The sequence below is a fragment of the Sus scrofa genome, chromosome 7 (genome assembly GCF_000003025.6).
Source record: "Sus scrofa isolate TJ Tabasco breed Duroc chromosome 7, Sscrofa11.1, whole genome shotgun sequence".
In the NCBI taxonomy this organism is placed as follows: domain Eukaryota; kingdom Metazoa; phylum Chordata; class Mammalia; order Artiodactyla; family Suidae; genus Sus; species Sus scrofa.
In genome coordinates this window covers 194,620-209,296 of record NC_010449.5, presented here as the reverse complement: position 1 = coordinate 209,296, position 14,677 = coordinate 194,620, and the positions used below count along the sequence as shown (strand labels likewise).

At 55.7% G+C, this 14,677-nt stretch overlaps 1 protein-coding gene across 14 annotated transcripts in view; it reads left to right on the top strand.

Moving 5' to 3' along the window:
- The window catches only part of EXOC2 (exocyst complex component 2), a 146,392-nt gene extending 132,174 nt beyond the window's left edge, over positions 1 to 14,218 (top strand). For 6 of the 14 annotated variants that reach the window (XM_013988934.2, XM_013988935.2, XM_013988936.2 and 3 more), the window contains 7 exons: positions 2,629 to 2,684; positions 5,178 to 5,300; positions 9,499 to 9,560; positions 10,740 to 10,778; positions 11,372 to 11,431; positions 13,084 to 13,212; positions 13,681 to 14,218. In XM_013988934.2, the coding sequence (XP_013844388.1) occupies positions 2,629 to 2,684; positions 5,178 to 5,300; positions 9,499 to 9,560; positions 10,740 to 10,778; positions 11,372 to 11,431; positions 13,084 to 13,177 (434 nt within the window). In that variant the 3' untranslated portion in view covers positions 13,178 to 13,212; positions 13,681 to 14,218. Of the gene's footprint in view, positions 1 to 2,628; positions 2,685 to 2,916; positions 3,748 to 5,177; positions 5,301 to 9,498; positions 9,561 to 10,739; positions 10,779 to 11,371; positions 11,432 to 13,083; positions 13,213 to 13,680 lie in introns of those variants that run through there. The other 8 variants (XM_003128146.5, XM_021100094.1, XM_021100105.1 and 5 more) reach the window with 2 other exon arrangements.

Below are 14,677 nucleotides of genomic sequence, written 5' to 3'. Positions count from 1 at the left end.
CAGGGAGAGGCCCCACTCACTGGCCACCTGCTGTCCTCCCGGGGGTGCTGGTTTAATGAGCACTGTCTCTGGTTCATAGGCTGGCAGGCTGCAGTCAGGTCCGCACAGGAGCTCACTCAGGAAGACTTGATACCAGTAGCTGAGGATCTGCAGGGTGCCCCTGCTTCTGCCTGTGGCTCTCGCCTACCCCGCTCGTTCACTTAGGCTGTGGCGTAGATGTGACCTGGGCACCGGGGCGTCCTGCCATCACAGCCTGTGACATCCACCATTCTTCCCCAAACCAGTGCCAGGTGTGACCAGAGAGTCCCACTGGACTTCCGCTCCCTTCCGGCTCCCAGAGCACTCCGCCTGTGGGCGGTCCCTATGCCTGGCCTCACATGCACACTGGCCTTTCGCAGGTCACTGGGGCTGCTCGGGAGAGCACACCTGCAGGGGTAGCGGGGTGGCAGGTGCAATTAGATATGTGGCCCAGACTTCTGCACTGTGTGTTTCAGGAGGAGAAGTTGGTGTCTTTTTTTCAAGTCGCCATGCCTTTGACCTTTTTATTTATGTCTTTACTTAAGAAATGGCCCCTGAAATACGTGGACCGGAATCCTGACCCCAAGGGGCTCCTTTAGGGCAGGACCCCCTTTTGTCAGCACCCCCAGCAGCGCCCAGCACCGAGAGGCACCTGCGGGTGTGAGGAGAGGAAGGGGGTAGACACACAGCGTTCCTGTGAAAAGCTTGGCCGACAGAGCAGGGGTTGTCGTCCCGACACTGTGCGCAGTAGGTGGGGTCTAACAGGTGGACTGATTTGTCTTCCGGCTGCCCCTCTTGTGTGTCCATGAGCCAGAACTTAGATCCCGGGTCCTCTGACCGCACACCGAGTGTCCTTTCTGTCACCTCCATGAACTTGAAAGTCGTCCTCAGTGTTGATCCTGGCGGAGAGAGAACATGTCACTGAGATTAACTGAGAGTGGTCCCTTTGTCACAGTCACGGAGCCTTTGCAAATAGTCACCGAAACCAAATTCTGCGCCCGCCCCGGACACTTGACTGCAGTGGCATCCTTGGCTGCCTCCTGCCTGCCCCCCGAGGCCTCGACCTGATGATAGGACGTGCCAGCAGCTCATCCCAGGCCTTCCCGGGGCCGTGTGTCCTGGCGTTCCTGCCGCCAGCTCATTCGCCATCCGTGCCGCGAGGAGAAGCTCCGCTGTGGCAGGCTTCTCGGGCTGCGGGTCTGAAGGCGCCTCCGTCCTGCCACAGATTAGGGGCGACGTGTTAAAGCCAAAAACGAGGAAAACCCGCCTCAGGTGTCAGACACCCGGAAGTGCGGGTGTGGCCCCATGAGGCTCAGGCCAGTGACACCGGCCTGGCTCTCCTTGGAGGGAGGCAGCGAGGCCACAGGGATGGATCTTGGGTGCTGCATGTCCGCGAGCTGTCCAGCCTCAGGCCTCGGCCCGGCGCCCTGACCTTCACCACCCTCCCCTGGCCTCACTCTGCACAGTCCCCTTGAGGGACTTGAGTCCACAGCTGGCCTCCCAGGTCCAGCCATGCTGCTGGACCCAGCTTCCCGGCGCTGCTCCTGAGTTCCATGGAGACAGAGGCCTTCGGAGCCCCTCTGCTGGGTCCTTAGAGCCTCGTGCGCCCAGCACGGGCCTCTTTCCAGCAGCTGCATGTGTCCTGTGCGCCCGAGAACAGCAGCCGTCCGCACGGGTGCCATTTAAAAAGGAGAGCTGAGTGCAGAGGCCATGCCCCCCAGCCACCCCCAGGCCCTGGGGAGCAGCCTTCCTGGCCGTCAGCGCAGGTCGCGAACTTCACCTTCGCTGAGAATGACTCTCCCCTTCCTCCCAGATGAGACTCTGGCCTTGTAGCCATAGGTTTTCTCATTTACTCCCTCAGCAAAATAGAATTAACAGCCCCTGAGCCTTTGTATCCCAAAGAAATGTTTGTGAGCTGGGCTCCTTGGAAGAGAGACAGTGCACGTCCCTACCCAGCGCGGCGCACGGCTGACACGCTGGGAGAAGCCCCGGCGGAATTTTCCCTTCTTACAGCTCTGGGGGCCCCGTGGCAGGACAGCCTCGCTGCAGCTGCCAGGAGGTGCCCTCCACACCCCTTGAAGCGGAGGAAGCCAAAGTCACGGCTCCCAGGGATGTGCCGGGCTCGGGGCCCATGCCACCGGCCCTCAGGCCGGCGCCCTGCCGTCGTGTGTGCCCACCCCAGGGGGCGCCTTGGGCCCTGCCCTCCTGAAGTCATGGGCTTGTCATCTCTAACTTGCTTGGCAGAAGCAGGTGGTTTTTTCAGAAGTTTGCACTAGAATTTGACTTTTCCCTTTGGAAGTAAGACGCTATAGTAGACATTTTGTAAGCTTTGGTCAGTACCCTCCCCGGACCTCTGGTTTGTGTGTGTGCCTGTGTGTGTGAAGAAATGGAGGGTAGTTTTAAATTGTGCTTTGAAGCAGACTGATCAGCCGTGACAGGAGTGGAAAACAGGGAAAGAAAACTCCTAATTTAACCGTTTTCTACCTGCGCCAACACGGCCTTTGGGTTGGTTCTTGGAAGGAACGCCCGCGTCTCTCCTGGAAGCTCTCAGGCGAAGGCAGCAGCAGGGGGTCCCCACTAAATGCCTTTCTCGCCCCCGTCTGCTTGCAGGTGTCAGAAACTACCTAAAAGAAGCGCTGGTGAGCATCATTGCCGTGCATGCGGAGGTAAGCCGTCGTCGCCCGCTGCTCCCGAGAGGTGGGTGACTGGAGAACAGAAGGCGAGGCGGGGTCGTCGGGTGTTGGGTGGCCCTTTGCCCGTCAGAATGTACCTGGGTGTGTAAATGAGACGGGACTCTGCTCTCCGTGCACGCTCGTGTGCACTTGAACCATGAGTCTCTGTCTCAAGTCGGGTATGCTTTTCCTCGTAGTTAAAACTAAACATGTTAACATTTGAAAGGTAAAGAGAAGGGAGATTGGAAGGACGCTTTTCTCTGACTGCGAAAGTCCGTCGCCCACTTTTGAAGCAGCCCTAAGCCACGAGTCATGCTCACGCGGCCGCACGGCGTGTTAGACGGGCAGGGGGCGACAGGTGTGAGGAAGCAGTGCTGGCACCCTTTCGTTCGGTGCCCGTGGACGTCGGCACTGCCTGCCAGTCACACCCCGCCTGCCCTCTCATGCAGCACGGTCATCCAGCTTTGCGTTAGCGTCCCTGGTGGCCCCTGTGACTGCCTTGGCAGTTCCACAGTCGTGGGCCTCTGGGTCGGCTCCGCCCGTGGGCTGCTGTGCACCAGATGACCTGGGCCCTGCAAAGAAGTTGTTGGTGGAAGATTCTGTTCCAGTGGCCACTGCCCGAGAGCCTTCCGAGGGTCCACAGTGGGGCGGGTGCATCAGGACTATTGGTTTCTGCCAGGCTCCTGTCCCCACGGCCGGTTCCCAGGGTGAGCTGGAAAGACACGGCGAGGAAGCCAAGACAGAGCACAGAGGAGGAGGGGGAGAGCTCCCGCTTCCTGATCTGGCTCTGAAGCAGCTGGAGCAGGAGGAGGAGGGAGTATGCTCTTCATTCTTCGGGAGGCGCAGCACGTGCATTTCTCCAGAAAATAAAGTTTTCAGATGATTTAATTCCAGCAGGAATGTCTCACATACACTTTTATGATGTGACGTATTTTCAACTGCGATTTTATCAAAGACACAGAAAAGTGATTTTTGTGAGGCCGGCTTCCACTAAAGTTAGAGCGTGACGTTAAATCATCCGTCAGTAAAAACATTTCTCGGAGTTCCCGTCGTGGCGCAGTGGTTAACGAATCCGACTAGGAACCATGAGGTAGCAGGTTCGGTCCCTGCCCTTGCTCAGTGGGTTAACGATCCGGCGTTGCCGTGAGCTGTGGTGTAGGTTGCAGACGCGGCTCGGATCCCGCGTTGCTGTGGCTCTGGCGTAGGCCGGTGGCTACAGCTCCGATTCGACCCCTAGCCTGGGAACCTCCATATGCCGCGGGAGCGGCCCAAGAAATAGCAACAACAACAACAAAAAGACAAAAGACAAAAAAAAAAAAACAAAAAAAAAAACCATTTCTGCAGGGGACGGGCAGGCGCTGTCAGAGGAGCTGCAGCATGTGGCCTGGTAGGGAGACGGTGGTTCCGACAGACGCAGCTCTGCTGAAGGGCCATCGCCGATAACCATGGCGTTGTTTAAGTATGAGGCTTTGCAGGTCCCTTTTTTTTTTTTTTTTTTTTTTTGTCTTTTTTTGCCATTTCTTAGGCCGCTCCCGTGGGATATGGAGGTTCCCAGGCTGGGGGTCTAATCGGAGCTGTAGCTGCCAGCCTGCGCCAGAGCCACAGCAACATGGGATCCGAGCCACGTCTACGACCTACACCACAGCTCACGGCAACACCGGGTCCTCAACCCACTGAGCAAGGCCAGGGGTCGAACCCGCAACCTCATGGTTCCTAGTTGGATTCGTTAACCACTGAGCCATGACAGGAACTTCTGCAAGTCCCTTTTTAATATGTCCCAGTGACTGAAAGTAGAGGTTACTCTTTGCTGTTCCTGCATGGTCCCCAAATTTTCTTGAGCACTCAGGTTGTGTTTGGGGTGACCCAGAGGTTTGATCCTGGCGACTCAGCCTGAAAAATAGAAAAGCTAAAAAGAAAGTTAACTTACAAATCAATATAGTAATATGTTTCCGTAAATGTCTAAATATAGTAACTCCTAGTTTGAAAATACCACAATTCAAAGCTTAAAAATAATGTTTATATGTTAAATGAAAGGAAACATTTAATTCAACAGTTAGTGAAGTTGGGAACTTTGTTGTCCCATGCGGAAGAGTGTCCCCAGGCTGAAGTAGCATCTGCTTTGATCGAAGGAGAGTGTGACCCAGTATATTTTTATTTCTATGTTGTCCTCTTTAGAAATCGTATTTCTTCCTGTGAAAAGGGAAAGAGGAAAAAGAAATCTCTGAAACTCTTTCAGTGTGTCCCCACCAACGACACCTTTCAAAGTCACACTTGCCAGTGTGTCTAAGAGGGTTGTTTCTGTCCGGAATCAGTTAATGCCGCTTGGGTGTAAGCCCCTATCTTCCTTTCGTTCCTAATTCTGACCCTGTAGAGACACGGCCGAGCAGACCTGTGAGTGGCTTTGTTTGCAGCATCGCTTTCTTCTAACGCAGTCAAGTCCAGGAACGCCCCGTGACGCCTCCCTCCTTGTGCCGACCCTTCCCGCAGGTGTTCGCTGTCTGCAAAGGCCTGGTGCCTCGCGTGCTGTCCAGGGTGGTGGAGGCGGTTTCTGAGGAGCTGAGTCGGCTGATGCAGTGCGTCTCGTCCTTCAGCAGAAACGGAGCGCTGCAGGTACCCGGCCCCCCGCTCTGTGCTGATGACCCCGTTGCCGAAAGCCCGGGGCTGTGTTTCGGTCGTCAGTCTTGGAAGGCACAGCCAGGGTTTGTGCTTGTTGGTGGGTCTTCTGGCCGGAGACCCACATCGTTTCTCGGGTGGGCTGTATCCACCGTGGTGACAGTCCCACAGTTCTTGTCCTCCTAGTGCAGAGCGAGACCTTAGTGACGCTTGTGAAATTGAATGCAGATTCCTCCTGAAGTTCTGAGATTTTCTTTTACAGTTGTCTTCACTACATTGGAATTTCTGAAGCATCGGTGCATAGAAATGACCAATAACTATCTCTTTCTACTGATACGCTATTTATTTATGTTGTATTTATTTAAATTACATAATTACAATGCAAACATAACTTCTGTAAGTCAGATTTATTCTCTTTTTTTTTTTTTTTTTGCTGCAATATGCAGCAGCTTGATGTGGGATCTTGGTTCCCAGACCAGGGTTTGAACCTGGGCTGCAGCCGGGAACGTGCCACGTCCTCAGCACTAGGCCACCAGGGAGCTCCCAAACCAGATGGTTCATGGTCTGTGCATAAGCACTTGGGGGGAGCCAAGGCGTGCAGGCGAGTGGGAGAGGGACCTCCCACCTGTGGGCTCCCGTGACCTAGGGCGCTGGGAGAGGGTTTTTTTTAAAAGCACTAGAAGTTGTGCTTCCGGTTCAGAGCGGAGGACCTACTATCAGGCCAGCCTCTGCAGATGACAACTCTCATCCTGAATAATAATAAAAGTAGAAAGTGTAAGAACAAAACCCTGAAGACTCTGGAGAGTGGATGTTCGCGGGTGTCTCTGGAAGAGATGGCGCTTGGATGAATTCCTCGCGTTCTGCGGCTGTCATGGCCTGAATGCAGGCCCCGTGCGCCCCTCCCTCCCGCCACCCCGGGCCTGCTGTCTCTCAGCTTAGAAGGATAGGCTCGGGGCAGCCATAGCTACAGGAAGGCAAGGGAGCAGAGAGAACGCTGGTCACAGATTCTGTGTCTCCCCAGAATGTCCACTTGGTCGGAACTGAGATGCTGCCCAAGTGCCAGGGGTTTTCAGCTTGAGTCCAGATGAGTTCATTGCTTGCTAAGTGAAGCAGTCAGCACTCCTCAGAGACACATGACGGCATCCAGAGCCTTCTCAACATAACATTCACCGTGTCCAGGGTGCAGTCCACAAGCAAAACAAAGCCGGAAAACATGGCCCATTCCCAATAGAAAAGACAGTCCACTGAGCCCAGCCTCGAGATGACTCAGCTGGTAGCATCCAGACAAGGCCTGGGAAGCAGCCGCGTCCAGCGGTGTCAAGGGGACTGTGCTCCTGATGCGTGGACAGCGGGGAAGCTCAGCAGAACAGCAGGAACCCGCAGAGGACCTGACAGAAGTTCTGGAATAGAACGGGGAGGCACATCCGTGTCTTAAATCTGCCTGACGGAGCGACAGCAGAAGAGAGAGGACGGAAGGTGAAGTCAGAGAGTGTGTAGGCCCCGGCAGTGACTCCAGCGCCCAGAACAGCAAGAGCGACTGGGAGAAACCAACAGGCTCCTAGGGGCCTTGGGACATGGGCGGAAGCCCAGCATCCACGTGGTTTGGTTCCCGTGAGCCCGGGAAGGAAGGTCCACGTCACCGGAGCCGCGAGACGTGAAGACCACATGGTGGCGACGCCCCTCACGGGCAGCGGGACGGGAAAGCTGAGACTGCAAACCCAAGCGCTGCCGCCAGGCTCCCCCGAGTCCTGCGTGTGAAGCTTCTGCCGAAACGCCGCGGGTGGGAGGGAGCAGGCGCAGGTGTGCCCCTGGAGAGCTGGTGAGGGGTCCCTAACCGGAACTTCCTGCCGGTCCCCGTGGTGCTGCCGAAGGAGATCAGAACCGGGAGTCGCGAGGGGGCCGAGTAACTGAGAGGCGGTCAGAGCAGCCCCGCCGGCCCGGGTGGCCTCGGACTCGCAGCAGAGGCTGCTCCCGCTCAGCCGCAGGAAGAGGGCCCGGGATCAGCTGCAGGCTCGGCCCGGTGCCTGCTGCCGCCGGGAGACGGGCTGGCAGTTCGTTCTGAAAGAGTTCTCCGCCACCGCTGGGGACGCCTGTGTGCCACTCCCTTCTAAGCAGGTGACTCTGAGAGGACTGGCACGGGGGCCCCACGCCGGCTTCAGGCCCTGGCCGGAAGGGGCACAGACTCGAGTGTCGCAGCTTTTGTAATTGGCACCATTCAAGGTCAATTGAAGCACCATCACTTTGAATAACGTTTCTGGTAAAGATTCGTTTTCCAGTGATTTAACCCTTCTCCTGAAGTATTCCGCTGGAAGTTCTACCTTAGGTTTTCTCTTTGGCCTTTTCCCTGTGGGTCTGTATTTATTTATCTATGCTCGAATATAAGCAGTAGGGACGCATTGTTCTGGGTGTATGCTTTCTAGTTACAGACTATTTTTCAGTGCTGAAAAATGAAACCAAACAATTGCTTTCCAAACTGAAAGTTTGTCTCTGAGGTAAGTCACCTTTTATCTCAACTGGTTAATTGGACAACTGGCCATGTCTTTCATGGTTGTTTGTGTTTCGTGCCCTCGTGGAGGTGAGGGCCGTTCCTTCCCAGGCCCAGGAGTGCACTGTGTTCTGGGGGGGTGGGGGGCGGGGGCCATCAGAGGCCCCTGACGCTCAAAGGATCCCGAGCTGTGGCAGGTCACCTCTCAGCCTTGCCAGGAAGTGTAAGCTTAGGTTAGCTTGCTTTTTCTTAAGTTTCACACAGATAAGATTCATACACTATGAACCGTATACCATGCAGTGTGTCTACAAGGCAAAAAAGTTCACAATTCAGTGATTTTTTTTTTTTCCCTGCTCTGTTCACAGAGTTGTGCAGTCAGCCCATCACCACATTGGTTCTAGAAAGCCTGTGGTCACTGTCCACTCCCTCCTAGCCCCCACCCCAGCCCCTGGCAAGCACCTGCCTGTCTGCTCTGTCTCTGTGCTTTGCCTAATCTGAAAATTTCATGTAAGTGGAATCATAGAAAATGGCTTCTTATGACCGGCTGCTTCCCCGAGCATAACGTTTGCAAGGTTTGTGCGTGTCGTCGTCTGTGTCATGCCTTTTTCTGGCTGAGTGACAGTCCGTTGTGTGGATAGGCCACATTTCATTTGTCATTTCATCGTTTGGTGGACACTTGCGTTGACGCTTTCGGGCTGAGGTGAGGGACGGGGCTGTGAACCCTGGTGCCCAGGCTTCCTGTGGCCAGACGTCCCCCTCTCCGGGGCCCATACCTGGACCCGTGCTCGCTCCGCATGTCTCCTCTCCAGCTGTTGTCGGGGCAGCTGTAACCCTAAGAGCCCACTTTCTCCACATCCCCGCAAGCTTTGCGACTGTGTCTGGGTGGCCGTCCCCATGTGTGTGATGTGATGTCTCGTTCTGCGGGGTCGTCTCACTTTTGCGACGTTGATGTTCCGATTCTGGTGGCCGGTCTTCCCTTTTGTCTCCCGCTCTGCCTGGTCGTCTCTAGGAAGGCAGGCCCAGCCCAACCCTGCAGGAGTCACCCCTGTTTGCTGCTAAGTGTTTTATAGCTTTCACTTTCATCCAGGCCGGGACCTGTTGGGAGGTGGTTCTGGTCTGAGAAGGAGACCTGGCCTCAGCTCCCTGAGTGTGTTCACGAGGCTGGAAGTCAGCTAGTCAGACGTGCGGGGTTTATTTCAGGCCCTCAGGCCTGGTCCGCGTCCATCTGTGAGCCAGTGCCCTGCTCTTTTGGTTATTATAGCTTTGTGGTAAGTTTGGAAACCAGGAGGTCTGCGTGTTTTAACCATGCTGTTCCTTTTCCATGTTATCTGTCTATTTGGGATCAACTTGTCCAGTTTTGTTTTTAAAAGGAAGAGGGAGAACCAAAGGCGAGGCGCCAGCTATGACTTCAGTAGGCACCGCGTGGCCCCTGCAGAGCTCAGCCCCAAGGTCACCGTCGTGCCTGGAAGGGCCCGGGCGGAAGGTCCGCCCGAGGCAGCCGGAGGGAAGGTGCTGCTTAGGGCAGAGGCGGAGGGTGGCTGCACAGCCCTGCACAGTCTGGACCTTTCGGGGCAGGGCTGCCGGCCCCTCCTCCGCCGTCGGTCTTGGCTGGGAGACGGTCTTCAGTGAAACAAGGCGGCCCTCGCCCGCCTTCCTGTTCGATCCTCCACGCGGGTTCCCTGGGCTCACGCGACCCTTTCTCACCCCCAGGCCAGGCTTGAAATCTGCGCCCTGAGGGACATCCTGGCTGCTCACCTGACTCCCGAAAGCAGGTAAGGTGCTGCCTGCCCTCTCGCTCCGAGAGCCCTTTCCGTGAACCTGCCGTGCAGCCTGGCCAGTGCCGGCAGAGCTCACAGTCAACGCCAGGCTTGACTTAATGATGTGATGGTTTATATTTGATCCGTTTGTTGATAAAAAGCATTAACCTGCCAGAAGCCAAGGACTCCTAGGACAGCGTCTTTGTCGCATAGCATGAAGGAACAAAGGTTTCACATAATTTCATGTTGCTCATTCACGGAGGTAAATCTTCGTCTCCTAAAGGGTGGAACAGGGCGCCAAGTACTTATTTTCTAAAGGGGAAAATCAGACTCGAGCCAGTCTGTTCACAGCAGCCTCAGGAGGACGGTTCAGGCATTGTAAATACTGGCAGAAGAGGAAGCCTTGTGGTTTCTCTGCAGAATTTTGTAGTGGAAATTCGATGACCATTTTTAGCTGTTTTGAATGAAAGTCAGGATTTCCTATCATTGAAACATCATTTGGTGACTGAAACAGCGCTAACTTGCAGAAAATTGTTTACTCCTTGGGCAGCGGGGCCGGGGAAGTGTGGCTTGTGTTGTTCAGCCGCCGAGGAGCAAACAGGGAGATGTTTACGATCACCCGATCACCCGGGCCGCGCCTCCTCCTTGTCTCCAGCTTTGGGGGACTTGCCGCCACCGTCGGGTTACTGTCAGCAGGCCAGCCCGAGACCAGGCTGGCCTCTTGCCCGTCTTCCCACCTGCTGGCCGGGAGGCATCGGCCTGGTTCCTCACTGGCCTTTGACCTTGTCCTGGCTGCCCTGCCCTGCCCCGCGCCGGCGCTGCGCCCTTCCAGCCCGGCCGCCGGGTCTGTGGCAGGGAGACGACGCTTTCCAGGCCAGGATTGGGGCCGCGAATTGAGCTGGTGCCAGGGCACCTTCTCACCTGTCGGGTGTGTCTGTGTCCGCGTCGTGCCGGTCGCCACGTGAAAAGGGAGGAGCGGCCGCCCGCTTCTCTTCACTGAGTGAGGAGGGTTGCAGCACACAGGCTCCCAGGGACGGGCTCCCCAGCTGCAGCCTGTCCCCGCAGCCACCCCACCAGGAGCGGCCGAGGCCTCTGGTGCCAGGTTCGGGGCCCGCCTTCGCTGTCTCTCTGGTGCTGCTGTGACCCCGGCCCTGGTTTGAGAAATACTGGTCACTGATGCTGGTGTTTCTACAGGACCAGACAAAGGCCTCCCGAGGTCGAAAGAGGTACCAGGTAACTCTTCTGGTACTTCCTACTTTAAAAGCTAAACATGGTGTTTTCTGCCTTTTCTGTGTTCCATGAAATGATACCAGATTTCATAGTATGGATTTTATATATGTACAAATATATCCCCATTGGACAGATTTTAAATGTGACAACAGCTAAACCCTTTAAAGACCTGCTCAGTTATTGTACGAGGTGGGCTCTTCACCAGGCCCTGCCCTGTCACTTCTGGGAATGTCCCCCTTGGTGTCGTTTTGCACAGGACTGTCCTTACTGCCACTTGGTCTCCTTCCTTTTTTACAGTTGTTTTAAAATATAGTTCGGTTTTGTTTTGAAAGTAAAGCCCTTTTTAAATTTAGCGTGTTTGCGCTTACTTTCACCTGCTGGAAGCAGCATCCTTGTGTGAGAGTCAGTCTCTCCTTGGCTTTTCAAGTTGTGTTCCGTGTCCTTGCTGCATTTTCTGATCCTGCAAACCCTCACTTTCGCTTGCACTTTCACTTTTCCTCCTGCGCCCACACGCCGCCCTGGCCCGTGTGTTGCTCTGTATTTTGCCTGGTGCTCGGCTCCCTGGGGCTGGCCTCATGACGCTGTCTGTGTTCCAGGTCCAGTTTCAAGCAGGCCCTGGAAGCCCTGCCCCAGCTCTCGAGTGGAGCCGAGAGAACGTAAGTTCCCCTTGCTGCTCCCAAGAGCCAGGCGGACGCGCTGCCCCGGGGTTTCGTCACCTGCACCTGCCCTTCGCACGTGGGGATGGGATGCAGAAGAGACGCACCTGGCAGCTTACGCCTCCCTTGTGTTAGCTCGTCGCCCAAGTGACAGGATGAGGGGAAACCTGGGTTTGTGATCATTTACAAATTAGTTCTTTTCTTGTGTCTGTACCAGGCACTTAAGCTTTCATAAGAAAGTGTATTTTGACTCAGTTAAACTATACAATGACCTTAAAAATTGTTGAGCCGTGCCTGCAGCAGGTGGGTGTTCCCGGGGCAGGGATTGAACTTGGGCCGCAGCCATGGCAACGCCGGATCCTTAACCCTGTCTTGAAATCCTGTCTTCAGGTTTTAGGAAGATAGTACTTGATGGAGAAGGGAGGACCAGGGCTGTTTTCCTTCAGGCAGGTTGGCAGTGTGCACTCTGCTGTGTCACGTGGACTGTTAAGAGGGCGTTTGTACCTAGGAAGTTACCTGGGATTCACTAGTGCTGTGTTACTGGTCTCAGCCTGACCGTAAACTCTGCTACTCACGTAACAGGAAATTCCGACCAGACGAAAATCTAGGCCCGGCCCGTGTCGTCAGAGCCGGTCTCCCCTCACCTGCGGCGGCAGAAACTGGGGGCCTGGCTTCTTCCCCCGCCAGCAGGCCCCCACCGTGGCCCATCGTCTGCACTGTCTCTGCCCTTCTCACAGACCCTCGGGCACAGGGCACACATGGGGCCGGGCTGCTAGGAAGACCGTCCCGCGGGGACGTGGCCAGGGCCCGGGAGGAGGACGCGGCCTTGCCTGCTCCTCGCTGGCCTGGGGACAGCCCCGCCCTCCCTCCCACCTCTTCTCTCACTGACTCCATGGTTCATTAACATAAACGTGCTAGAAGATTGAGATGCTCTTGCTGCTACCCTGTGGAATGTGGCTCGGAAGACTAGTGCTTCTCAGCGGCAAAGGCCAGGACGGGGTCAAGGCTAGGCAGGGTCATGTGGTCCCTGACCCCACTACCGGGAGGCTCTTTCCTTGGTTGCTTCATCTGAACCAGGTGAACCGGAGGCCTGGAGGTGTGGGTGTCACCATGTGACATCCAGGTGAGAGGCCCTGAGGGGTGGGTGTCACTGTGCACCATCCACGTAGCTGCAGATGCGGCTCTGGAGACAGGCGGAGTGACTGTGGGAACAGACCTGATTCTGCTGGTGCCTCTTTCACCCTCCAGCTCATCTCACCAGTGTTCGTTAAAGGCAGAAAAACGCAGAACAAGAGGGACGGGAAATAGACCAGCAGTTGCCTGGGGTGGAGGGAGGGCAAAGGTGAACCAGGGGCACTTGGAGGGGGCAGGGCTGCCGGGTCCCACGTGGGATGCAGACGGGCAGGACGCGCAGGTGCCAGTCTGTGTCGGGGAGGGCTGGGGAGGGCGGGAGCAGTTTATACCAACACAGGCCTGCATCCGCAAGGGCGTGCTCCTCTGACGGGCCTCTTTGGTGGACCTGTTTCTGCCGCGGAATCTGGAACCCACAGGTCAAGGAGAGAAGCTTCCGGGCAGGGTGGGGGCCTCGCAAGTCCTGCTGTCCCCCCCCCCTCCCCATCCCAGCCCTGGGCTGGTCAGTGGTCTCCCCACAGGCTGCTGGAAGAACTGCTGAACCGGGTCAAAGGCAGCATGCACCTGCAGCTGGCCTGCTTCCAGGCTGCCCCACCGCCTGCTGTGAAGACCTAGGCGTGCCCCCCTGCTGTGCCTGCCCGCGCCCCCAGGTTTGCAATCTCACTCTCTTCTTTCCCTTAGTTGGTAGCTTAGAAAGATGGTGGCATGTGTTTTATTCCAACCAAATGCCTTATTTAAAATGCCCAAGCAGATTGGCTTTGTCATTTTTATCACATTGGGCCCCATGTGACTTTAAAATACCTTTTAAAAACATAGAGAGGGAGAGATTTTTTTTCTCAGCCAGATGCCATGTGGTGGAAGCAGCAGAAAGGGGGCCAGCTCCGAACGTGCCCTGAGCAGCTTCCAGGACGCTCAGGAGACTGAGGAGCGATTTAGAAAGTTCGGTTTAAATGTCTGTCACCGTAACCTTTGCAGCTGTGCTTAAAGCTTCCTTTCATACAAGTGAACAGTCGGTTTTAAGAAAACCGCGTGGTCTGCACAGCGTTCCCTTTGGGGCAGGTGCTTCGTGCTCCAGACCTCCAGGAGGTAACGTTGCAGCCTGGTTTTTCTGTTCGCAGTGCTCGAGACGCCAGGCTTCTGTGTGACTCGCTCTGAGCCTGCCGCGTGCCTCCCAGGTGCCCACACCTTCCCCCCGCACCTCCAGCCCCTGCGGGAGCTTCGCTCCTGCGCAGCTTCACGGGCGCTGCACGGACTCTGTGGACGAGGATGGAGTCAGCTTCCCAGACTAACTTCATCAGAAGACTGAGTCAGAGTTTGAGATCTCTCCGCGGATGCCACGGAATCCCCTTTACCGCACTGGTGTCAGTGTCTGTGCTAACACCAGGGACTTCCGAGCCCAGCGTGGCGTGTGCGGTGTCCGCCTTTGAAAGAAGTCACTATGGGGTTTGTTCGTTTGGTAGCATCTGGAAGGGGAGGTTTCCTCTGCAGATGTGCTGACTAAAGCCTGTTAACTCTACGGAACGTTGTCTCATCCAAGCATGTTAACCGCGTTTGTAGCACAGCTCTGAACTAAGTTACAAAACTGCAGTCCCGAATGTTCGTTATCTGAAATGTCTAATTCAGAGCCTTCAGCCAATAAAGAATGTGTCTTTCATATGAGGTGTAACTCGACATTTTGTCCTTACGCGGCTTCAGCTCAGCGTTTTCATTAGCTATGTCCCTTTTCATACGTCTAGTTTTGACACTCAGATACTTAAGTTGGGTTTACCTGACGTTGTCTAATCGTCGGAAAGCAGTGTCAGGTCCTGCTCATCCCCTCCGTCACCTGCTCTGACTGTGACGCCCTGGGGACCAGGCGGGCCAGCCAGGCCTGATCAGGGAAGCACTCAGCAGGGGTGGAACACGTCAGCGAGACAGGCATCAGTAAGAGTTTCCGTGGCTCAGAATGGAAGGTAGTAGGTAAGCACCCCAAACCCAAAGGGAGCTCGAGGGGGGGCTTCCTGGAAGAAGGGATTTCAAGGGCTGCTTGAGCCACAGAAGGAACTGGGGGCTCAGTGTGATGGGAAGCTGAGAGGCACACCAGGCCTGGGAGCAAATCTACAAGGAGGTTAAAAC